Source organism: Xiphophorus hellerii, chromosome 17 (assembly GCF_003331165.1).
Source record: "Xiphophorus hellerii strain 12219 chromosome 17, Xiphophorus_hellerii-4.1, whole genome shotgun sequence".
Classification (NCBI taxonomy): domain Eukaryota; kingdom Metazoa; phylum Chordata; class Actinopteri; order Cyprinodontiformes; family Poeciliidae; genus Xiphophorus; species Xiphophorus hellerii.
The window spans coordinates 6,869,918-6,895,830 of NC_045688.1; the positions used below are offsets into that span (position 1 = coordinate 6,869,918).

The 25,913-nt window shown below is 40.2% G+C and overlaps 1 protein-coding gene across 2 annotated transcripts in view; it reads left to right on the forward strand.

The window, feature by feature from the left end:
• apaf1 (apoptotic peptidase activating factor 1) overlaps positions 1-25,913 on the forward strand; it is a 37,587-nt gene that overhangs the window by 3,953 nt on the left and 7,721 nt on the right. Inside the window, exons 7-27 of one of the 2 annotated variants that reach the window (XM_032589632.1) lie at positions 41-172; positions 283-521; positions 800-967; positions 1,135-1,266; positions 1,354-1,467; positions 1,550-1,734; positions 1,925-2,051; positions 2,728-2,853; positions 2,966-3,106; positions 3,190-3,315; positions 3,600-3,749; positions 4,004-4,132; positions 4,467-4,592; positions 5,328-5,447; positions 5,543-5,668; positions 7,848-7,964; positions 9,491-9,616; positions 11,527-11,658; positions 11,747-11,872; positions 13,971-14,096; positions 16,226-16,372. In XM_032589632.1, the coding sequence (XP_032445523.1) occupies positions 41-172; positions 283-521; positions 800-967; positions 1,135-1,266; positions 1,354-1,467; positions 1,550-1,734; positions 1,925-2,051; positions 2,728-2,853; positions 2,966-3,106; positions 3,190-3,315; positions 3,600-3,749; positions 4,004-4,132; positions 4,467-4,592; positions 5,328-5,447; positions 5,543-5,668; positions 7,848-7,964; positions 9,491-9,616; positions 11,527-11,658; positions 11,747-11,872; positions 13,971-14,096; positions 16,226-16,372 (2,915 nt within the window). The remainder of the gene's footprint in view (positions 1-40; positions 173-282; positions 522-799; positions 968-1,134; positions 1,267-1,353; positions 1,468-1,549; positions 1,735-1,924; positions 2,052-2,727; positions 2,854-2,965; positions 3,107-3,189; positions 3,316-3,599; positions 3,750-4,003; positions 4,133-4,466; positions 4,593-5,327; positions 5,448-5,542; positions 5,669-7,847; positions 7,965-9,490; positions 9,617-11,526; positions 11,659-11,746; positions 11,873-13,970; positions 14,097-16,225; positions 16,373-25,913) is intronic. The other variant, XM_032589633.1, reaches the window with a different exon arrangement.

The following is a 25,913-nucleotide window of genomic DNA, read 5'->3' on the forward strand; positions in this document are numbered from 1 at the left end:
CACTATGTGTGTTATCTGCTCTTGTGCTTTCATGTTTTAGGTGCCAAGTATGAGGTGGAAGTAGAAAGTGGTCTGGACGACAGAAAGGCGCTAGAGATCCTGGCCCTGTACACTAAAATGAATCAAAACGCACTTCCTGTGGAGGCTCGCGACATCGTCAAAGAATGTAAAGGTCTGTAAACTGAAAAAAGACAACAAAAAAATTTAAAACTGGCCTCTGACACTCCAGTAAATTTACACTTTTAAACTGTGGTTTTATTCCACACATCGTCTGCCTCTCAGGCTCTCCTCTGGTTGTGTCTCTGATCGGCGCTCTGCTCAAAGACAAACCCAACCGGTGGGATTACTACCTCCGCCAGCTGCGGCAGAAGCAGTTCAAGCGCATAAGGAAGTCTTCGTCCTACGACTACGACGCCTTGGATCAGGCCATGGCTGCGAGCATCGAGGTTTTACCAGACGAACATCGGGAACTCTACAAAGACCTGACTGTGCTGCAAAAGGACGTCAAGATCCCCGCTAAGGTTTTTCTACGCAGTACACTCCTGTTACACTTTTCAATTCATCATGAACACAGAGAACAAACAGCTAAACACTCAAAACTGACAGTTAATTTTCTACAGTGACTGAATTTTATGACTTTGACAAAAATTCATAGGAGAGGCTATAAGTTTCCTTTCCTTCATCTTCCAGTATTGTCCTTTACTTACTGGTGTCTTGAAAAGTAACTTGACTATTTTATGATCTAGATCAAAAATAATAATAAAAAAAACATAAACGACTCCTCTTTCTTTTCTTGTAGATATTGTGTGTTTTGTGGGATTTGGAGCCAGAGGAAGTGGAAGACATTCTCCAAGAGTTTGTCAACAAATCCCTGCTTTTTGTAGACAACAACAGTAGACTGAACCTGTACTACCTTCACGACCTCCAGTTGGACTTCCTGGTGGAGCAGAACCGAGATCAGATAGAGGTTTGGCCCCTTTCTTTTGTATCTTAACATGCCAACTCTAAATAACTCTGATTATCAAAAAACGAGTAGACGCCATGTTGCCTGATCCTTTGTTATATCTAAAATAAATACAACTGGACAACAATTTCAGGTTTATTGTTAATCAATAATATCTTGACACATTTCAGAGTCTTCACAGTAAGATGGTGAACCAGTACAACCATCACTACAGAGAGGCTGCTCCCACCTCTGGAGACGAGGGTCGTCTTTATTGGATCAGATTTCTCACCTATCACTTGGCCAAAGCTCAGATGTTCCAGGTGAAACTCAACTCCGTTTCAGCATGTCCATTCAGTTAGACAAGTTCACCTTGTCTTCACCATGTCTTCTGTTGTCCTTCTGGGTAGGAGTTGTATTCGCTCATATTCTCGCTGGACTGGGTCAGGATGAAGGCGAAGGTAATGGGTCCAGCGCCCCTCATCAACGACTATATGGAGTACGGACCCATTCTGGACAAAGAGGTCAGTGAAACACGTCGAATTTAGGTGCTGTCTTTGTGGCAGTTGGGAGTTTTTCTGCATGTTTTGCTCTGTTCCCACCCAGAACAGTGAAGTTTGCAGCCAGTTCCAGGAGTTTCTGTCGCTGAACGGCCACCACCTAGAGCAGCGTCCGTTCCCCGACGTCGTGCAGCTCGCTCTGTCTCAGCCGCACTCCTCCGCGGTCTACAGACAGGCTCGGGAGCAGGCGCTGCACCCGGCCAACGCTGGGAAGCTGTACTTTGAATTAATGTATGAAAACAGTTTCATTTTTAAGGCAAAATTCTAATTTTGGCTTAGTCAAGCTGGAGTGGGAGCAATTATTTTGTAGCTCTTCAATTGTATTGTACTTAATGACTTTAAGAAATTATTCATTATAGAAAAATACTTATCATAATCTTCCATTCAGTGTTTTTGAGTGTATTTGTGTATGTCTTTACAGAAATAAGAGAAGCATAGAAAATCTGTCCCGTTTGGTGATCCACCCTCACCTGGGCTCCATCTACTCCGCCTGCTTCTCCCACGATGGAACCAAAATCGCTTCTTGTGGAGCCAGCAAAACCCTGAAGGTATCTGGAACAATATTACAACCAGAAAGGCAAAGAAAACTAATTGCTTATAAATATTGTCAAATAAAATAACTATATTATTTAGCATTTTATTTATATATGTGTTTTTCTTTGTATTTATTTATCTCAGTCTTTCTTTGCTTCTTTCTGTTTTTCAGTTATTTCTGTCATTTTAGATAAGTTATCTTTAATTCTTGATTTATTGATTTCATAATATTTCCTTTTAATATATATTATATATGTTTAAAATTCTTCAAATGTTTTTTTTGTAATTGTTGTATACTTATTTATGTAACCACATACATTGTACTATTGGTTACTTGTATATTTATTTAACATGTTCATATGTCTGTTACCTATTTTAACCCTTTTTCCTTAATGTGAAATATTAGTACCGTATATGTTTTTTCAGTTTAGTTTTTTTCCCTTTATCTCAATTTATATGAAGCCATGTTTTAAACTAAAAATGTAGATATTTTAAATTTTTGATTACAGATCTTCAGCATTAATCCATTTGTAAACATCCCTTTAAGTTTTGTACATTGAGTCACTTTTTTAATTAATTGCTAAGTCTGATTTTAAAATTAGATGTGTTTCTGATTCAGTAATGTACCAAATAAATCTAATTTCTGTCGTTTTGATTTTTTCGATTTTAATCAGTGAACTCTTCTCTCAGGTATTTAAAAGTACCTCAGGTGAGAAGCTGATAGAGATCCAGGCTCACGATGAAGAAGTTCTCTGCTGCGCCTTCTCCCCTGATGACCATCTTCTAGCAACCTGCTCAAGTGACCGGAAAGTCAAGGTGAGCATTAGCTGCTAATCACAGCAGCTAATGAATAAAAGCAACTTAATGTCTAACTTACAGATGGAAAATGCTACGCTTTTCTATTTAAAAGTGATATTTTATCCTGCAGGTGTGGAACATCCAGCAAGGCAAACTACTGAGGATCTTTGAAGAGGAGCATGAAGAGCAGGTGAACCACTGCGAGTTCACCAACATGTCACAGCGCCTTCTACTGGCCACATGCTCCAACGACAGCATCTTAAATGTCAAGGTGAGAAATAGCTTGGCTTTTCTCTACATTCCTCTTCACTTTGTCAGTATTTGTCACATTGTGTATTATTTCTGTTTCTTTAGCTTTGGAATCTGAACAAGCCATCGTCCCAGAACACCATGTTTGGTCACTTTGAGCCGGTGAACCACTGCTGTTTCTCTCCTGATGATGCTTATTTGTCCACTTCCTCCAATGACGGCACCGTTAAGGTGACTTTCAGTCAAATTTAGATAAATACATTCATGACTTCAGTTGTTGCTTTATTTAAAACCTAAACGTTTGTAGGCGTGTTAACAACAAAGTTTCTCCCTGCAGAAATTTTAAATCCAGTAAAACAAAATCTGTGCCAAATAGAAATATCTTTAAATGAACATATTTTAAATCTGGACTGACTTATGGTTGATCGTGTTGTGATCATTTTACCATAATCACCCTTAATAAATAACATGCTTGATATTATAACTTTGTTGTTTTTGTCTTTGTGTTCACACAGCTGTTCCAGGTGTCTGCAGCCAACGAGTGGAAGACGATCGATGTGAAGAGCTTCTTGTCAGAAAGCGATGATGAGGACGTTCTTGTGAAGTGCAGCACCTGGACCGCAGACGGCAAACGCATCATATGTGCCGCCAGAAATGCTGCCTTGGTGAGCATTAATACAGGAAAATGAGAAATTTTGAATGCAAGTCAGGATGAATGACCACATGCTGATTATTATTCAATGAAACCGGTCAAATGTGTCTGATAATTAGTTAAAAGCCACTTTCTGTTCTGTCTTTCCTGCTCTTGTTTTGCATCCGCAAAGTTTTGCCGTTTTTGATTTGTTTTACATCTTTTTAAATATAACAAGCTCTACACAATATACGTGTGTCTTTATGCCTTGAAATTCCTGTTTCTTAGGTGTTTGACGTCCAGACGTCGGACATGTTGCTGGATATCAAGACGAATCGTCTGAGCACGGTGCAATACTGTCACGCCTGTCCTGCCAGTAACCTGCTGGCATTAGCATTCTCAAATTATGCCATTGAGGTACTCATTTATCTAGCTATTCTAGTACTTGGTTTCCTGTAATTTCTTCTGAAACGAGGGGAATATTTTGCAGTGTCCTCCATATTTAGAGGCACCTCAGAAGATGTGTAGAAAGACTTTAAAATAAATAAATTAAAGCAGGATTTCCTACCGATAGATATGAGTGCATTTGTTGCTAAGCAATCCCAATTTATACCTTTTTCCACATTTTTCCCATAAGTGCCAGTCAGTGTGGAGAGCAATGTAAATCTTTTGCATTTCAAATGTAGTTTAAATAGTTTAATTTCAAAGTGTGGTTAAAGCTGTTATTTGTTTCTATGTGGTTTCTTTTAAGCTGTGGGATCTTGAAGAAAAGAAGAAGCGGGCGGACTGCAGCGGCCACCTGAGCTGGGTCCAGCAGGTCCAGTTCTCTAAAGACGGCTCTCAGCTGCTGTCCTGCTCCGACGACCAGACAATCAGGGTGAGAGTTTTCATCTGTGTGATGCGATTTTATGCTGTTACAGAAGTCGGATGTTCCTCCAGTTGCTGATATCTCACAGTTTGGCCAACTTGGACATACAAGATAAGGAACTGCTATGCTGGGTGTATTTTAGATTTTAATAACAGAAAAACATAAAAAACTGTTTTTAATATTGATATGAACAGCATGTGGTGACATTTATTCAAGTCTGTCAGATGTAATCTGGGAAATCTGCAACTTCCAAACCGCAGGGCTAGACAAAGATTGAGGTTGTGTAACGGGTCAGAACCACCTGAGAGTGGATTTGAGCCTCTTGTGGTCAGAATGACCCTGGGTAAGAGCTGCAGCTCTGAACCCACCAGTGGAGGAGGAAGAAAACAAACCTCACAAGTAACAGCTCTCTGGCTTAATTTTTTGACACCAGGTCACATTTAAACCATAAATAAAGAAGCACAAAATCATGACAAATGTCTGGTAAAACAAAACTGCTATTAGCCAGGGTTTATTTTGAGCAGTTTTTGCTTCCTTTCTGTGTTTTTTCTTTGGTAGAAATATCTGCCATAAATTGTGAAGTTTTGTATTTATTCTTTAAAAGTGGCTTAAAACTTTTATCTTTTTTTTATTATCTGTTGGATCAATTCAGCTTTATTTAAATACACTGGACAAATATAATGACACATAAATGTATATATAGCAGAGTGGAGGTTCACATTTCTTGCTTGTCACGTGTTGCAGTTATGGGAGACCGAGAAGGTCCACACGTCCTCGGCTGTCAGCCTGAAGAGAGATTCGGACGTTCTCTTTAATGGTGAGGAAATCGTCGTGTCGGCTGCAGACAACTGCAACAGACTCCAGGTGAGTTGTTAGGAAAGCTGGTTTCTCAATGAAACTGAAGCTGAACTGTAGGATGATACGGTTTTATCCCCTTGTTTTGTGTGTTTTTATCACAGGTGCGTGATGGCAGAACAGGATCGGTGCTGTTCCAGTCGCAGGAGCTGCCCTTCAGAATCCGGTCTACATGTATGTGCAGGAATTCATCTGCAGTGGTTCTGGGACAAGAGAATGGAAATGTGCAGGTAAAAAACACAAGATAAACTGGAATCCATTTGAATAAAAAGGAAAAATGAAGATTCTACATTTTTATTCAAATGAAGAATCTTCTTACATTATCTCTTCACTTTCTTCATCCAAAACCACAAAATTAAAATGGTAAAACTGATCATTTATGTTTGACATTAGTTGAACTGATTTAGCTGATTTGACATCAAATATCAGAATAAATAAACGGCTCTAGTTTTGATGTGTGTATTTTGAAACTGTAATACTTCTCTGGACTTATGACAGCCAATACAGATGTTTTTGCTTTTGTAAGCTGTGTTAAATAGTGTTTTCTGATAACATACAGTCCTATAGAGTTTTTTCTGTCACACCTTTGTGTTTCAGGTTAAACAAATTTTAATATCAGACAAAAATGACCAGAGAACATCGTGTCTGGTTGCAGTTTGTAAAAGATTATTTTATTTATTAACTGGCTGAAAGCTATGTCAACCAACATGCCCTTATGTGAGGGGAAAAACAACACTTCACTCACCAATTGAAAGAAAATCAACAATAGTCAGTGACATCAGTCTGGAAAGAGTTACTAAGTAACTTTTGTAAATCAGAGAGAGCTGTTGTCCCTAAATAGATGTAAAAAATGGAGAAGTGGGGAACCTTCCTGGGAGTGTCCGGTTTACCAAAATTACTCCAAGAAAACATCAACAGGTCATCCAGAAATTCTCCAAATATCCCAGAACAACATCTACATCAGGCCTCACTTAGCTCAGATAGGGTGAGAGTTTATATTTTTATAATTTGGGAAGGTTTAGAGTTAAAAATCGCTGAACACAAAAGGAATGCAAAGGCATTTTGTTAATTAAAAAAACTGCATTAAGGAAAAGAAAGACATCTTACCAAAAATCAAACATGGTTGTAGTATTGTGATGGTTTGATGAAAATCCTGAAGAGTCTTTTCCTGTTTGGCTGTAAGTTCCTGACCCTAAGCTCAGGCTTTCTTCAGTTATGCAGCAGGAAAGTGATTGAAGGCACACCAGCAAGTCCACCTGTCTATGGCTCAAATAAATGGAGATTTGAAATGACCTAGTCAAAGCATTGACCTAAATCTTAAGCTGGTAATTCATAAAAACTCCCCAATGTGGCTGAATAAAAACAATTAATTCAAACATCAAAGTAAAATCAGGCTCAAACGCTTGATGGAAGATGTTTCTGTTATTAAGTTTAGGAGGAACTTAGTTTTTTACAGCACTGTCTTGTCTGATTTCTAATCCTGCTCTATTATACCCTTTGTTTTCTTTTTTGCTTCCTGCAGATCTTAGTCGTCTTGTTGCCCCACTTGGTGTAGAGAATATTGTAGGCAGAGATTGATATCCCGGGGTTCTTTGTCACTTTGTTTTATTTGTTTTTCCCCATTTGGACTTCCCCTCAAAGTTATCTCTCTCCAATAAAACTGGAGTCTCCTGGGACTGCAGCATAGTGGCGTAGAAGTCCTGGAGAAGTTAAGCATTTTAATTACTCTTCCTCTCTGGACCTTCCAGAGCCTTTTCTCCTGTCTCCTGACTTAAGAGATAATTAATGGAGCAATTAATAAAACAGCAGCACAGATGGGTTGATCTCTTGAACTTAGAGGGGTGAGAACCATTTTTCTGCAAGAAAAAAAAAAGAAAAGTGAATATTTTTAGACAAAACTTTAAAGTTCCATTAAGGGATTAGGACCTGCAGCTGCAAAAATAGATGCAGGGCAACTTTTGGAATCAAGTACATGCATCGAAAGATGTGCAAAAAAAGACTTGAAACAACATCCTTTATTGGCAACCTCAGCATTTTGAAACTGAAGCACTTTTGTATTTCATACTTTACTTTTTTCTGCTACTCTGACTTGGAAAATCACTCAAACTTGCCTACATCTACCAGGAGAGATATCCAGCATATTTCTGCTTCTACTCCTCTGCTAACACCAGGTGGCGCCCTGTGATAAAGCCCCGCAGCCACAAATCACTGCAATGCATTTCTCCCCAGTGCATCCAGAGGAAAATTAGCAACATCTCCTCGTGACATTGTCAGATGTCAGGTTGCTCCTCTAAAGCACAAAAGCGACTGCCTTTTAGTGAAAAATGTGGGGCAGAGAACAGTCTGCCTGTGCGCTTCCGGTACGTAGGAATACACCATGTGTTTGTGCGTGTTTGTGTTGTGTGGCAGGTGTCAGGGCTGACAGCTAGTCGGGTGCTGAGGACGATTGGCTGCAGGATCCGTCAACTGCTGACCTCCTGCAGGGAGGTGTTGCTGGCTGTAGCTCAGTGCACAGGCAGGGTGCAGGTATTGAACGGTGAAGACAGAATAGAAATGACTGTTTGCTTCTTTAGAATATTAACAATAGCAAAGGGATTATAATAACCGTTGGTTCATTCTTTGATCATCCAAAATTGCACATACTTTGATTTTGGAAAGTAAATAAAATTCTGGTTAGTGTTGCACAGCACTTTTTATTTTTGCTAAATAAAATCCAGTTCAACCAGTTGGCTTCATAAGTCAGCTAATTAGCAATGGATCTTTCAGGAAGACTATTACCTTTAACATAAAGTCAGAGCTACAATGCAACAGTTTCAATAGAATTATATTAATGCGTTGAAATGGCCCAGTCAAAGTCCAACCCTAAATCTAGTCCTCTTCATGTCAACAAACACATTTCCTGGAGTCTTAAATGAAATAACTGAGTTTCTAGATATTGGGGATATACTGTATGTTCTCCTACAAAGTATTCACTTATGGAGCTGAATGCAAATGCAGGCCACACTTTTCAGATTTTTATTCACCTCCCAGGAGAACACACTAAAGTTTTATCTTTCAAATTGACAAAATCAGAATGAATGTTTTTACATTTAGTTTGTAAAATCCTTTCTTATTAGGTTGCATTCTTTCTTCCACCTCAACTAAGATGTATAAAATGTCCCACAGCTTCCTCGCACGGCCTGTGCAGCTTGCAGCCCAGTTCTTGACGTTTGGCGAACTTGGTAGCCTCAGGCTCTGTCTGCTCAGACATTTCAACATGTTCTCATCTGAGCTCTGACTGTTCTAGAACACGCTAAAATCCCAAATGTTGTAACGCTGCTCAGCTTTTCTTAGGTCTCCAAGACTCACAGGTGTTGTGCTACACTTGATTTTTGTTATTTTGAGCGATTGATTATTAGTTAAAACTGAGAAGTTATGATCACAGTTAGAAAGGGAAATAGCTGTTTGAAAATAGGTCATTGGAATGACATTCAGCGAAGGTCCACTGAGTCCTGAAGTGAACTAGCGATTCTGCCGCTGAAGAGGCTTTTTTGACCATCTGATATGCTTCAAGCTATGTAACCTATGACTTTCAGGCTGTCCTACATGCTGGGTATTTTTTCTCAACCTCCATTCAAGCTCTTGTGGCCGGCTAAGCAATGTGGATGGCATCAACTAACTCACTCGCTCTTTGGTTACCTAGCAACAACCAGTTTAAGGATTAAGGTTTTGACACTGCTCCTCATAACTGCTTGAAAATGAAAACGTCGGCTTGTAGTGGAAGGAAAAAAGGAGCCCAAAAGCTCAAGAGAAATGGTCGATAAAATGCCACATGACGAGTTTGGCATTATTTCAGATATTTTAAACATAAAAATCATCAATAATTATTGTCATTGACTGATATTAAAGCCTTATATTTGGATGCGTTTTTTACCGTCCAGCTGTCCATCATAAAACCTCGGGCTGCACCTTCCTTCTCTCCTTCCTAAATACACATCCAAATCGCAGCATGTTGTGTGCTGACTTTATTTGATTCTTTGAGCTGCTCATGTTTCCGTGTTTGCTCTGTGTAGGTGTTGGCGCTGCCCTCAGGGAAGCTTTTAGCCACTCTGCTGGGACACACCAAGACCGTGCTCCACTGCCAGTTCTGCCAGAACGGACAAACTCTCATCACCTCATCCGAGGACACCACCATCAGGGTAGGTTATACTTCTCTCCTCTTTCTCCTCCTCTTTCTGGTTCTTATATTTTGTTGTGCCAACTAATTGTCTCTTCCCTCTCCCGTCCCTCACTTTTATTTCCTCTCAGTTTAATGGGACATTTGTTCTCCTTCTCTCCTAACCTGCTTCCCATTTTTCTTCCTGGATATTGATTAATTTTTCCGCCTCCATGCCGATCCCTCACCTTGACTAAAGTACCTGCTGCACTGAATCATTCATCAGCAGTGTTTGGGTCTCTGGTGTTTTTAACCTGTTAAACTCTCCGTTGACCTCTTGACCTTTCCATTCTTCATCCCTCCTCCGCTGTGCCTCTCAGTTCTTTATCTCCTCTTCTTCCTCTGTTGACCACAAGCAACTGCCTCTGCTTGTATATGTACGGCGTATATGTATGTGTGTATATATGAGGCTGTTCCGCTCTGTTGACCTCACCATTCATGCTCCGTTGTTTATTTTCTCTTTCGCTGTTTCTCTCTCATTCCCTCTTTTTCTTTTCCTCGCCATCCTTGGGTTTGGTCCACGGACGCCGTCCACTGCAGCGCTCCGTTCAACACGGCGCTCTCATTTTGTATTCATCCGGCTGCCGCCTGCCGCATCGCTATTCTCAGCCCGTCCGCTGGTTATTCAGAAAATATTCAGATTCATGCTGCCTGACATGTGCTTGTGAGGAAATGGAAGTGTGTATTTAAATGGAAATGCAAACGCAAAGTGAATGTAAATGGAACGGATGTTGTTTGATGATGGATTTTAACCTTCAGACCAATAAAGAAGGGGAAAAGGCAACACCGTGCAGCAGGATGTGATTGATGGTTGCCTCTATCGGTTTCCCAGTTCAGCCTCCCAGTTTGTGCTGATTTATGTACAGTACCTGCGTCCATAATAGAGCCGATCTGGATCAGCAGGCCCAGAGTTTTCACTCCACACATGCATTTTGTATTTACTTTTGACTTTTGGGCCTAAGGTACTAATCTAATTCTATAGTTGGAAAAAATGCTTCAGTCTCCTTCATAAATATTAATTATCTGCACACGATACGTGTGAAAAGTTTTATTTAGAAGAGTCACAACAGTGAAAACGGTTCTGTAGTAAAAAAATATATCACAAAGCAGAATTATCTCCATAATTTTTACTGGTTTCTAAAGTCCTAATAAATATGATGTTTTTGACTATTTACTAAATGTACAAATATCTGCGATTCCAGACATTCTTCACTTCTAAAGGTGCAGCTGCGCATCTATCCACTCATTTTCAAACATTTACCTAGAATGTAGAAATATCAGATAATTCCAGGCTCAGCATTTATTTCTACTAGGGGTCAGCATTTATCGTGCCGTTTATCATTTTTCAGGATAAATTTCTCATCATAAGAATTTTAATTTACTGTTGTCATGATATAGTCCAACTAATGGCGTTTAAAGCCCCCCAAAACAGTATGTTCAGCGAGGGTATCAATAAATATGTAAATATGTTCAAATGTAGTTACTGTGTGCAGTTTAGTGATGCTAACTACACCTCCTTATGTGATTGGTGTCCTAAAGAAGCATATCACAAATGGGAATGTTTGTCAAAAGCAGTATTTGTGCTTTTGACAATAAGACCACTAAATATCTTGATAAGCTTCAAGTTTGCATCACTCACCTCTACTTTGAGCAAAAAAGAACTAAGTTGATACCAAAAAGCAACCTCAAGTACTAGAAAAAAAAGCAGTCACAATAATAACCTCTTTGTGTTTATTCAATTTTTTGATATTGTGATAATTGAACACCCTTTTTATAATTTAGTAATCACTTATCAAAAGTTACTAAAGCTGTCCTGATATCAGACATGTAGGTTTGATCCGAAGCAGGAGGAAGCTGCTACTGACAGAACGCTCTCCTTCTTACTCTGTGTAGGTGTGGAAGTGGAAATCAGGCGAGTGTAAAGTACTTCAGGGTCACAAGGAGCAAGTTCGATGCTTCTCTTTGCTCTCCGACTCAGCAAATGACTCGAGACTGCTCTCCTGGTCCTTTGATGGAACTGTGAAGGTGAAAGTGACACACAGGAACACACTACATTTAACAGCAACGTAACACCCGACCATAAATAATCTGTCCTCCTTCTGCTCTCTACCAGGTGTGGGACATTGAGAGCGGAGAGAAACTGCAGGACATCAAAGCTCATCAGGGAGCCATTCTGTCCTGTCACGTCTCGCCAGACAGATGTCTCTTTGCGACCACCTCTGCTGACAAGACCACTAAGGTCCAACACCAACAAACACACATACACACACCCCCCCACACACACAGGAGATGAGACGCATCTATTTCTGCCCCGGGGTGACAGCGTGACCTATTGCACATCCACATCTTTTCTCAAAGCCCTCTGTTTTCTCAAGGGGTGTTTGCATTAATGTGTTGCTTCAAGTGAAGTTCGAGGGTAAAAAAAAAATTCTCATGCAGGAAGGCGGGAGACTTGAGACTAGCATCAGATGGCTGCAGGCCTGGTGAGTTAGCTGCAGGTTAGCCTGTCCTTCTACGTCCGAATGTGACTCAAGGTCCTGCTAGCCAAGCAGCCCTGCAGCCCACCACCCTCTCTGGATGTAACGTTTGCCAGGTTGCCGTGCAACAACACCACTCTGCCTGACTTTGGGCTGACTTTGACTTATAAAGCTGGGAGAGATCCACTTTTCTTCAAATTTCATTTCAATTTTGTTTATTTGTATATAGAGTCAAATTAAAACCAATGTCATGTCACTTTACAAAGCAAACAGCTCCAATACATTTCAAATTACATAAAATTAAACTGCCACATAGGGATGAAACAATCGAATTAATTGTCAAGAATTTATTGTTGAAATAATCGTCATCTAATTTAGTAATCGATTAATTGTTAATTAGAATATACAGGTTCAAAAAAGGCTATGTGCTGAAAGAACAACACAGCCAGAGCAATAATCAAGCCAAAACTTTACAAAAAATAAATAAGTTTAGCATTTAAGATAAAAAAAAGTCTTCTGTAAATATGTTCAACCCAGATCTGCCGTAGTTTTAACCTCACCTGATTATAATTCTGTAAATTAAAAAAAACATCTGTTAAGAACCTTTTAAAATCCAGTTATTAATCTGCTAATCTAAAAACAACAGATTAGCCCTAAAAATTTTTTGTATAATTGTTAGAGTACACTAAAGGAATGCTGTTATTGCTTTGTAGGGAATAAAATGCTTATTTTCTGATTTTAAAAGAGGAATTGAATTGTTTCTTTACATTTCTAGTGATTTTTTTATATTGTATAAAAACTTTTAAGTGGTTAAATGAAAAGTCATCAAAATGTGCCAATTTCTTTATCCAATTATCAATTACTAAAATAACTGCTAGTTGCAGAACACAACATGTTCTGCAAAAGTGGTTTATTCTCCTCATGAATCACTGTCCAGCAGTGGATTATAGCTGCTGCTTCAGGGTCTCCATCCGTTATGCAATCCTTGTTTTCAACCATTTTTGTTATGGCACCAAAACCAAATCCAACACGATCCCTCTACCTTTTGTTAAATAACTCAATCAGGAGCCGCTGCTACCAAGTTTCACGTGGGAATTTGGGTTTGGTTACCCGCCAACCTGGATTCTCACAGCAAGTGTGTGTTTTTACGGATTTGGCAGCGATCATAATTAAGGTGTGTGTGTTTATCGGGCTGGTCAGCAGCCAGCCACAGAGTCCTTGTTCTCCAGCCCGAGTCGGGGCTTTTCTGGCTCACAGAAACAAACAACACAACCACCAATGTCCCTGGTTTCCATCTGTCCTGAGGTCAAACCAGAAAGTGTTGCCTTTTCAAGTCTTTCAGAAGCATCACAAAGTGCTCTGTTGTGCTCTTTTTCCATCCTTACTCTTTTTCCTAAACCATTTTCCCAGGTTTTTTTCTTGCAGTTATGCCTGCCAAATGAAGTGCATAATTAGAGGTTCAGTTATTTATTATGTAACACAATGTGATGGTGAAGGAGGTAGAAAAGGAACTGGTGACGGGAAAGAAATTTGAAACAAAGGAGCTGTAGCACCGTAAAGCAAGTTGTGGAAGATTTATCAGGGCGAAGACTGCTACTATATGAGTAAACGCTGCTATGCTTATGTTTATGCAGTGCAGATGGGACACAGTTTACCTTCTGAGTCCTCTTTCTTTTGTATTTTCTTTTGCATTTTTGTAAAACAAAAGAGTTTTAATCTCAGTTCAGGTTGTCACGAGTATGTAGAACTTTGTAACTCATTTCAGTTCTACTAAATGCATGTTTTTATGTAGACTAGGTTTTAATCAAATCTGAAAGAGTTATTTTCTCTGCATAATTTTGCTTTTCACCCCATGTTTAGTTGTGGAGCTGCGAATCCTGGCAGTGTGTTTTCACCCTGAGAGGTCACCAAGACTGCGTCCGAAGCTGCCGTTTCTCCTGGGACAGCAAACGCCTCGCTACGGGAGATGACAACGGAGAGATCCGAGTGCGTACTCATGAAATCCAGCCATCCATTTTGCTTTAGCAGTTTGTATTGTGGTAAATTAAAGGGATTGCAGCAGGGTTTTTTTATCACACATTGCAGACTGAATACAGCGACAGCGCCTCAAACCATCTAATTTCCTGTTCAGAATACAAAAAGTAATTGGAGCCGTCAACATTTATTCCCAGAAATCATTCTCTAATTACATGTCGTCACTCATTTAGAGTAAGTGCTTACTAATACATCATGATTACTGCAGTTCATGCATGTGAGGAGGGATTGAGATGAAAGACAGCAGGCTGAGGTGTAAACTGGGAAGTTGAGGGAGAGCCTGAGGAGGAGGAGACGATTCCTGGTGGGAGGAGACGGAGAGATCAAATTGGATCTCTAAGGCTATGCAAACCTGAAGTTCATGTGCAAAAAAAAAGAAGAAATAAAAATCACACAAAGTTGAATTAAGTAGTCTAAAATAATGAGAGCTAGAACAGAAAATGCTGCAGTGGCAGGTGGAGAGTTTAAAAGTTTTACTGTTTTAAAGTGACCCATTCAATTCAATCTAATTGCAAGAAATTCATTGAAATCTCCACTTGTTTCTGTGGCCAAAATACAGAATATATGCAATGTGTTTGTGTCAAAGATGTGCAGTGCAGTATGACTTCCTACCCTTGGCGGCATCCTGCTGAAGGGCGGCAACTGTTTTGCGCTGAAAGATTTTTCTATTGTCTTTTTTTCTTCTTTCCCTGTCCAACGAGGGGGGAGTGTGTGTCCTCCTCTGTCCTACACAAACTATGGTGGCACATCACAACATGCTAATGACCCTGAAGTTTGAATCTGATTTGTAGCTTGTGGTTTTACCTGTAAGAGCTATTTCATTTGCTTTTAATTAAATCTGGAGTGCATTTAGTCATATCTGCTTCAAAACCTGAACTGGACTCTTCTAAAATGAACTCAGATTCTTTAAAACAGTCTGAAGTTTGTAGCTCGAAGCACAAAAAGATCATTTAAATGCTCTTGACAACCATTGAGAATATAGGCACCTAAAGGATTTGATTCTTTAGAAAACAGTTTATGATTTGTTAAACTGTTATGTAATTCTTAAATTTACTGATATCTGATGTTGTTGGAGTTAGTTTATGAAGAATGGACTTATCCAGGGCATCATGCATGCAGATATATTACACTGCAACAATTATACTTCTGAAAAGGATCAAGTGTGAGTGTTTGGGGAAAAAAGTAAAAAGCAACCAATTTCCTTTAAGATGATCACAGGGTTTCCCCCAGTGTATTATAAGCCTGGCGGGCCAGCAGGCTTTATTGTGCTCCGACCAGGCTTAGCATTGCTTTTTTAATATTTTTTAAGTCTTTTTAAAATCTTAACCTTTTTTAAGGCTTTATACTTGGTGTTCATGTATTAATCTTTCAATCTTTCAATAGCACATAATTATCAAGTGATATTTTCAAATTTCCTGTCAACTTTAAACATTTTTTAACTCAAAAACACTGGATGAATGACTCCACCCAACCACCGGGCTTAGCAAGTTTTCTGGGGGGAACCTTGGATCAAAATAAATTAGAAGAAGATTTTATACACATTCACATGTCAGATCAAAACTCATAAGTTGCAAATTAAAAAAACAAAAAATTAAGATTCCTAGATACTTCCTGGATTCCTGATGTTTGATTCTCTGCACTTTTGTCGGGTTTAGTTACTGCTGATAAAGGTTCTGTTAATACAGTCGTGGAAAAGTGCCATCAGGATCAATTCTCCGTTTGCCTGCAGCTTGGGATCAATGAGCTATTTAAATGCGACACGTGCTCACATAATTGTAAACAATTGGAAAATAATTCCTCTGGCGGAGTAAAAGTGGGGAAACAATGACTAGTTATCTGTATATTTCTGATCCACCTGTTTGAAACGGGAACAAATGGATTCTTCAGTATGTAATAAAGATGTTTTATGTTCTTAAAAAACATGAGAAGTCAACAAGAATTTCAGGATCTGACTGAAATGTTTTTTGCACTTGCTAAGTGTTCAGTCATGCTGCCAATAATGGAGAGAACTGCTTGTCTTACAATAGTGGATAATGGATTTTCATCAGATGTATGATGGAGTTGTTTCTTTTTTGCCACAGATCTGGAGTGTTAAAGAAGGCTCTTTACTGAAGGTTTGTTCCCAGGAAAGTAAAGACGCCACTGATTCTGTACATGGAGGTTGGGTGACTGATCTGCACTTCTCCCCAAGCAACTCTGTGCTCGTTTCTACCGGAGGCTACATCAAGGTACACTAACGCAAACACAAGATTTATGTGGAGTTCACAGTAGAGAACATATTTTTCTCTTCTGAAAATCAAGTTTCTCTCAGTTATCCTATTAAACATGTGGGCGTTAGTTAAACACAATATAGCTCAGTTGGATACACAATCATGGGGAAGACTGTTGACTGAACAGATGACCAGAAAATGGTAATTGACACCCTTCACAAGGAGGGGAGGCCACAAAAGATTGTTGCTAAAGAATGCTGTATTCAACTCTGTTCATAGAAGGTTCATTGATAAAGGAAAAAGTGTGGTAGCAAATTGTGTACCAGCAACATGGATTAATGCAGCCTTGAGAAGATTTTAAAGCAAAATGTGTGTAAGAACTTTGGAGATCTTCACAACTAAACTAAGACTTGAATCGGTTCATCAAGAGCCGCTACACTCAGAATCAAACATATCTGGGATATGAAGAAAAAGAACTAGGTGGTCCAAAGTCATCTGTCCAAATTCAAGTTTGTAATTCATTTTGAAATCAAGGTTACAAAATCTGGAGGATGAGAGGAGAGACAAAGAATCCACATTGTTGGAAGTGTCTCCTACTCATTTGTGCAGAATACTGCTGACATTCAAAATATTGATAAAATACAACATAAAAAAACATGATTTAGAGAATTTGGTAATAGCAAAAACCATTACATTTTGGAAGTGTTGAATGTATTATTCGGCTGATATGACACCAACTAGATCGTTTTGAATCATGAACGTCCGGCTTGCTTTTGAGGCGACACTCGCAGTCACTCTGGCAGCTCGACTGGCTGCCACAGCCAATTCAGTAAGCCTCCCAGCAGTTCACAGATAAGTCTGCATTTATTGCAAGAACGATTATTGCTAAGGAAGGCAGAGAAATAACTAAACATCTGACACTTGGAGCTGGAGTTGGCGTAAGGGAGCAGATGGAGGAAGGCAATCCTGTCTGCCAATCTAGCAGGCCTTAAAATAGCACTTTAACCAAACAATCAGAAGAAAATGAGGCTCAGTTTAGCTGCTTTTCTTTTGTATCGCCACTGTAATGAAGCAGTGCATCGTTTTGCAGTTATATATCTAAAGATTGATTGCAAACATTGCCTCAGTACCACCTTGTGATGTGACTGGAGTTGGTGTGAGCCTGATTGTTGCTGCCTTTACTCTTACATCGGATGGGGTCACGGAGCGGCTGATCTCAGCCCGCCTCTGATTGGCTATTTGCTGAGCAGTGATGTAATTCCCATGGGAGAGCACTTCTGATCGATGAGGGTTTATGTTTGAAGATAACTCCTGATGCCGTATGTGTGGGAGCTGACATGTGCTTGTGTGTGTGTGTGTGGGTTGATGTTTCAGCTGATAGCAGTGGATGCTGCTGCAGTTTGGGCCAATCATGTCGTGACATCACCCAGAGCTGAGAGCTACTGGTGAGATGAGAGACTCTGGAAATGAGCTGACCATAATAAATTGTTTTAGTACGCTACTTGCATCAATTAATGCATTTTATGGTCGCTAGCACATTATTCTAATACCAATTTTCACTGAACAGCTGGATTCATAAAATTCTTAACACACGGACTTTATTTACAAATGGAAAGAATTAGTTTTATTTATGGCAGCTGAATACAAATGCACACCACACCTTTCACCTTCTTATGTGTAAAATAGACACATTTTCATTTAATTTCAGAATCTATAACTACATTTTGATGTTCAAAAAGCGTTAGTTTTTTTCCCCATACTGAAAAACTAAACTATAGTTATTAGAATGTTATAATTTATATAGAACACTAATTTCTGCTAATATAAATTTATGTTTTAATTAGATCAAGATCTACTTTTATTATCATCTATTCAACACCAGGGATTTTGTTTCCTTCTCACTAAAGTAGTGATCACACAAAAATGTCACTTGAAGCAGCCGCAACTTTCAATCATCCCCATAAATTTATTCAGACTCGTCGTCTTCTTGTCTTTGGTTGGACGTGAGGAGATGATGGATTATTTTGCCATATGACTTCTAGAGAAAGTCCTGCCTGTCACTGTAATTACCATCATGGACTGTCTGCCTCCGATGATGGATAATAGAGCCAGCAGAGCAAGAGACCACAGAGATTATCTTTAGTAGTCCATCTGCCTTAATGATTATTGTCGGCGTGTCTTCCTGCGCATCTCTTATTGGAGTTAACAAATGTCTTTTCTATCTAATGCACTTGTAAAACAAGATTAAAAGTGTCTCCCAGATGTCAAATCTTCATTTCTTGAATATCATTGTGGTCAAAGGGATGTTTTAATTGTTTATAAAGCCAGTTCATAGAAGAAATTTTTCTTTCTAATTATTGTTCTGTTAATCTTGGAAGAAAGATCTGAATGGTATTTCATCAAGGAGAATTAAAGGGATTGAGTAAAACGCAATATCTTGATTAATAATAATATTACTCACCCAATAGTTTACTAAATTATCTTTGTAACACCGTAACGTTGTTTATACTATCAAAAAGATACAGATAAATCAAAATCTTGTGCATCTCCACAGGGTTAACACTTACACATCATCTCTTGTTGACTGTTGTTCCTGGAAGAGAGTTGTAGTTTTAATGCCGTCAGAGCGGAGAGGCTGCTTGTCTTTTCAAATTCAGTGGAGACTTTTCAGCTTTCAAATCTTCTCTGATCTCAGCTCTGTTCACCAGACGTTTTCCACGGAGCGGCTCGGTGTGTAGCGGCCGCTGCTGAGCAGGGCGACGTTGTTATTGGTTTGATAGAAGCCGGAGAAGTGACAGCAGGTGATGCCTCTCACAGCCGTCGCTCAGATTGACGCAACAATGATCCCCTCGGCCTTGAGAGTTCTTGTTTGTCTGTTTGTCTCTTTGTTCGCTTTTTAACTCGGTGCTGTCGGTGTTTCTGCCTTAATCATTTCTCAAGCAGCTTTTTTTTCTTTTTTACTCGTTTCGGCCCTCCTTGTTCTCTGTATGCTTTATGACTCCCCCCTTGTCTGTATGCTTGGTTGACTTGTATTAGTGTAATTAAAAGCAGCGGGCCATTGTGTGGGAGTATATGCATGTCTAATTCCCCGTTGTGAGAAGGTACCGGAGTAGAGAGTTTAATTAAGCTCTTTTCATGCATCTTATCGGGAGTGTGGCTCTTTACGTAACAAGAATCTTGGGTGTTTTGGTCCATCTGGTTGTAAAACAGACGGCTGATGTAGTTGTGTGGTCCGCTCCTATGAGAGGACTCTAACTGGTTCTCTGGCCTCTTTCTGCTCCAGGTCCTTCCTCACACTCAGCCTTAACAAACACACACACACACACCCCTGGGCGTACACCCCCCCACTCTCTAACTGACAACGAGACAATCCGTCACAGTGTTGCTTTCCAAGAAGTAGCAGGTGTGAAAAGGCTTGTCGTGATTGCAGGCACACACTCTTACCCAGAAGCCCAGAATAATTCACACCATCGTCTTGCAACAACAACGAAAAAAAAAAAAAAAAAGCACAGAAGTGTCTTTTTAAATCTTGAAATTTTTGTAACTGTGACAGATTTTATCAATAGAGGAGGTAACGGGACATTGTATTCACCAGCTTCTGTTGTGCAATTCTCTAGTTTTATTTGTAAAAGTAAATCATCTTTCTGTTTGATGATTGTGCACTACATTGTACACATAAAATCCCACTAAAATTCATGAAGGTGTGTTTGTAGCTTCATAAAATGTTGAGACCCTAAGAAATTTGAATACATTTTGCCAATACTCTGGTGTAGGATTCCCACAAAAGTTTGGTTTTCCAGGCTTATTGTAGCTCAAACACATTCATATAGAGTTCATCTACGACGCATACACATTTCCAGGCGGTGTGTACCAAGATGCACTGCTGTGTTTAAGACAACTGGTCTCCCCTGTCATCTCTGTTGACAGATTTCGGCTATCAGAGTTCCCTGTGATGGAGGAGTAAGAGAAACCCATAATACTGCCTTATCTTGGCTTCTTATACTTTTCTCACATTCATTTTGTTTTTTTCCCCCTCAAAACCTTTTCTTCCTGTTTTCCTCCAAAGGTATCTCACCGTTTCACACATTCATTTCATTTTTTTTCCTCTGTCATTTCCGTTGTTTATCGACTTTTGTGACCTTCATGCTTCTCTCCTGTACCTTAGAGACGTCTTGGATTTTTCCACTCTTGTGCCTTGAGGTTTCTTTTGTGATTGTGTTTTTAACACGGACTACGGTGCAGGTCCGAGTCTCTTTATGCGCTCTCTGCCTGAGCTGCCGTCATTAACCGTGTCCTTATGAGACCTCTGCGGCCGCCATTGAAGTGTTACAGGAGGACTCAAAGAAACGTGTGGTTGCAGGGAAATGAGATGAAATAAACGAGTGAAGGTTGTTCTGACCTTCCCTCGAGAGAAAGCTGATGGATGAAGAACCTGTCAGAAAGTATGAAAGGGTTGCGTAGCAGCAGAAAGAGAAAGGAAATGCACTCGTATACTGCCAAGACTAATCCATCTTGCAAGCTGAAGGAAACAACCTTTTTCAACGCAGGTTTTTCTTTCATAACCCTGTTTGTTTTTCTGAGATCATATTTATGACTGGTTAAACACAGAGTAGCAGTCACATGATTTAGTCCAGAATTTAAATAGAAAAGTATAAGAAATGACTCCATTAGTCTCCCAGTATATCCAACAATTAACCTATCTGCCAGCATAGTCTTAGTGTGACATTTTTTCAGTGAAAAACTTGGAAAACCTATAGATGAAATAGTTTTCTAAGATAAGAAAGTTAGCAGATAATTCAATGATTATTGATAGGCTCGCTCAATGTTGACATATCCTTTTTTCCCTTTGCGATCGGTTTGCGAATTGAAGTCAATCTTAACTTTGACAAATGCGTTCACATTAAGACTGGTGGGTTGAATACCAAACACAACTGAACGGGTTGCAGATCTTCTTACTAACTTGGTTCTGTGGCTTCAAACCAACAGCACCACCACAAAGTCACCGCAGGTTTCCTGTTACTACAAATACAGCTCCTGTTCTCCAGGCCTCTACAATGTACCACAAACAAGTTACAATAAAAACCTAAAAATATAACGCCTTGTCAACAGTCTATAGATATAATCAGGCATGACTTTTTATTAATAGCTTCAAACTTTTGATTGGAAGTCATCTTACTTTCTCGCCTTCTCGTTGTGTTATTCTTAGACTATAGCGACAGTTTATTGTTGAGGTTCATTTTCTCTCTGTCGCACTGGAGTACAGTGAGTCTTTGGAGTTGTTTAGGAGCCAAAATGAAAGCTGTGTTTGATATTAAAAAGCTACCCATCCTGTAGCTTTCAGTTCAGTCCCTCCTTTCGTAAATGGCACATTTTGATGACTGCTGTCTTCTGACAGGACAGATATTTAAATGAGACATTGTTAACGGGCCACGGTGTTGGCTAAGGCAGCAGTCGGAGTTTTGATTTCCATCACGCTGTTCTAGAAACGAACATCCCGCTGTGCAGCTCCAATGTAGAGGCAGACCTGCCTCTAAAAATACCTTCACACACACTCTGAAGAGTCAAACAACCCCATCTGCCGTGTTTCATCTTATTTCCTTCTATTTCAACTTTCTGCTTTCCATTATTACAAGCTATCACGTAGTTTAGCAAGCACTCTGTTCATCACCCAGATGTCTGCTGCTTGACCTGACTCCGTTTTGGCGTTTGTTTCTGTAAAACAGAAAAAAAAAAAACTTTGATGGGGTTTTTGTTCAGAGTGAATATGGCCTGGATTCATTCGTCTTGGGGAATAAACACAAGCTGGTGAAATATTAATCTGCCAGTTGTTTTTCCCGCATTGCTCATTAAGCCAGGGTTAATTGTCTTTCTGGCTGCAATGGGGGGGAAAAATGGTCTCTCTGGGCGAGCAAATCACACCAAAATAAAACTCGAGAGTGGAGATAGAGCTGCAGATTACTCAGACGAAAAGGTTCAGTAAGATGGTGTGTGTTTTCTTAAATAAGTGAATTAATTAACTCACCCAGCTTCAATCATTCTGTGTAGTTTGTCTTTTTTATTTCAAGCTCCTACTTCCCTCTGATCTGGTCTTCATACAGTCAAATAAATAAAATATTGTTTGAATAAATAGGTGAAGGATTTTGACTGCAGGCCATCCAGTTTAGCACATCCTCTTTTTATTGCTGAGCTCTTTATGTTGGAAATGGAGCAGTACTCTCCAAAATTCAGTTCTCCCTTGGTAAAGATATATTTGAATGCTTTTCTTTCCCTCTTTGTGGCTTTGCCTCCCTTCTCCCTTCCTAACTTGTGCTTTTTCTTTCCTTCCTTTCCTTCCTCACATCCTAACTTCTTCCTTCCTACCTTGTGTCATTATGGTCTGCCATAGCAATGCATAGTAAGCACCTATTATTCTACACCTCAAAATAACTGCTGCTCCCTTTCACCGTTGATGCGGCTTGTACCACAGCGTGCACCCCCCAAAAATTTATATATAGAGATACATACATATCGATCAATATGTATGTACTAAGTAATAATATATATTATTATTATTACTTATTAATTTGGTATTAAGAGATGAGTGTTTTTTTTCTTGGAACAAACTGCCACAAAGTATAAATCAGATTTTTATTTTTGTGTTGAATGTTTTGTAATATATTTACCACCAATGACAAAATTCACCAAATGCACAATTCTTGTTAAGTAATGTAAGATAAGTAGCATTTCAAGAGAGCAGAAGAAATCTCATGCTTTTTGAACAATAACAATATTTGTTGTTAATCTGTTGCTAAGAGATGAGTCTGTTTTCTGGTAACTAAGTACCACGAAGTAAACATCTGATTTTTACTTTTGCAACATTTACCAAACTGTAAACTTCTCGTGTCTAAGCAGATAAACAGTATTTCAAAATAGCTTATGTGTTGAATGTCTGTTTTATAATTACCATCAATGACAAAAAATAAACATTTTAACTTTTCTGCCAAATTCACCAACTGCACAATTCTTGTTAAGATAAGTAGCATTTCAAAAGAGCAGAAGAAATCTTATGTGTTTTTAAAAATAACAATATTTGTTGTTAATCTGTTGCTAAGAGATGAGTCTGTTTTCTGGTAACCAAGTGCCATGAAGTAAACATCTGATTTTTACTTTGGAGATATTTGCGTGTGTAGTAGTTTTTTACTCCGTCTCCAGGTTTTATTATTCTTAATGTTCACATTTAAAGAAAATACGCTGATTTTGAATTTTCCAAATTTTACATTCCTTACTCTCCTCCATTTTCCTGCATTCCTTATCTGGTCTTTAATCGATGTCTGCTGGAAATCCCTATAAAAAGGAATGAAGTCCCATAACGTGTCGAGGAGAAATGTTCAATGGATTGACTGCCATAAATATTTCAGCAGATGAAACCTTGGATGAATAATTTAGCTTAGAGTCCCACTTTGTCCCTCAGCTATAGAATCTGGACCTGGTCGCAAAGAACACTTACAAATTTTTCACTTTTTCTTGATAAAATCACCTGAACCTGCTCTCTTCTTACGTTAATCTTCCTCTCCAGGCTTTATCCATTGTTTTGAATTGATTTTCCTTTCTTTCTTTCTTTTTTTTTTACATAGAAACTGTATCTACTCCCCTTGGACTATATGTAGTTGGGCTATTTATGTAAGAGGAAGATGGATTGCCTCTCTGCAACACTGTGAAAAACCCAACCATGCTTTCACTCACACATAAGCATTATTCTGATCTTTGCAAACACACAAGACAGTTTTGTTGCTTTTTTCTCTTTGTTATGTTAGCTGTGCTCACTCTCCCTCATGTAGCCTGAATAAGCAGCCCTATTTAGCTCTTAGCACCCAACGCTGAATGCCTGTTGGATCGGTTCTGGTGTTGCTCTGCTTGCCTGAATGCTGCGTCATGATTGTGACCATTTCATTTGCCAGGAAAAACTCAAATGTATTTACTAAAAAAGAAAAACAAGCTAGTGAAAGAAAAAATCATAAGCATTTCTAGTTATTAAGTACAAGTTCTGGCATATATTGCGATAAATGATAATGTTGTTATTTTGAGACCATTTTCAAATAATATAATGGTAATGGCATAATAATAATGCAAGATCAATCAACTTTAAATTTTAATGAACATTTAAACACTGGAACTGGAAGACATTTGAAATATCCACAATAAATAAAGAAAACAACAGAAATTTCCATGGGCTCCTCCATGGGCTGCCACCTTATCGTGGTGGAGGGGTTTGAGTGTCCCAATGATCCTAGGAGCTATGCTGTCTGGGGCTTCATGCCCCTGGTAGGGTCACCCAAGGCAGACAGGTCCTAGGTGAGGGACCAGACAAAGAGCAGCCCAAAGACCCCAATGATGAAGGAAAACTTTGGACTTGGTGTTCCCTCGCCCGGACGCGGGTCACCGGGGCCCCACTCTGGAGCCAGGCCTGGAGGGGGGGCACGATGGCGAGCGTCTGGTGGCCGGGCTTTTACCCATGGAGCCCGGCCGGGCTCAGCCCGAAGAGGAAACATGGGCCCCCCCTCCCATGGGCCCACCACCCGTGGGAGGGGCCAAAGGGGTCGGGTGCAGTGTGGGATGGGTGGCAGCAGAGGGAGGGGACCCTGGCGGTCCGATCCTCGGTTGCAGAAACTGGCTCTTGGGACGTGGAATGTCACCTCTCTGGTGGGGAAGGAGCCGGAGCTAGTGCGTGAGGTCGAGAGGTTCCGGCTAGAAATAGTCGGTCTCACCTCGACGCACGGCTCTGGTTCTGGAACCAGTCTCCTTGAGAGGGGCTGGACATACTTCCACTCTGGAGTTGCCCAAGGTGAGAGGCGTCGGGCAGGAGTGGGCATACTTGTTGCTCCCCATCTCGGCGCCTGTACGTTGGGGTTTACCCCGGTGAACGAGAGGGTAGCATCCCTCCGCCTACGGGTGGGGGGACGGGTTCTGACTGTCGTTTGTGCTTACGGGCCGAACGACAGTTCAGATTACCCACCCTTTTTGGAGTCCTTAGAGGGGGTACTGGAGAGTGCTCCTCCTGGGGACTCCCTTGTTCTGCTGGGGGACTTCAACGCTCACGTGGGCAATGACAGTGAGACCTGGAGGGGCGTGGTTGGGAGGAACGGCCCGCCCGACCTGAACTCGAGCGGTGTTCTGTTGCTGGACTTCTGTGCTCGCCATGGATTGTCCATAACGAACACCATGTTCAAGCATAAGGGTGTCCATATGTGCACTTGGCACCAGGACACCCTAGGCCGCAGTTCGATGATCGACTTTGTCATCGTTTCATCGGATCTGCGGCCGTATGTCTTGGACACTCGGGTGAAGAGAGGTGCGGAGCTGTCCACTGACCACTACCTGGTGGTGAGTTGGCTCCGGTGGTGGGGGCGAAAGCCGGTCAGACCTGGCAGGCCCAAACGTGTTGTGAGGGTCTGCTGGGAACGTCTGGCGGAATCCCCTGTGAGACGGAGCTTTAACTCCCATCTCCGGCAAAACTTCGAACACGTCCCGGGGGAGGTGGGGGACATGGAGTCTGAGTGGACCGTGTTCCGTGCCTCCATTG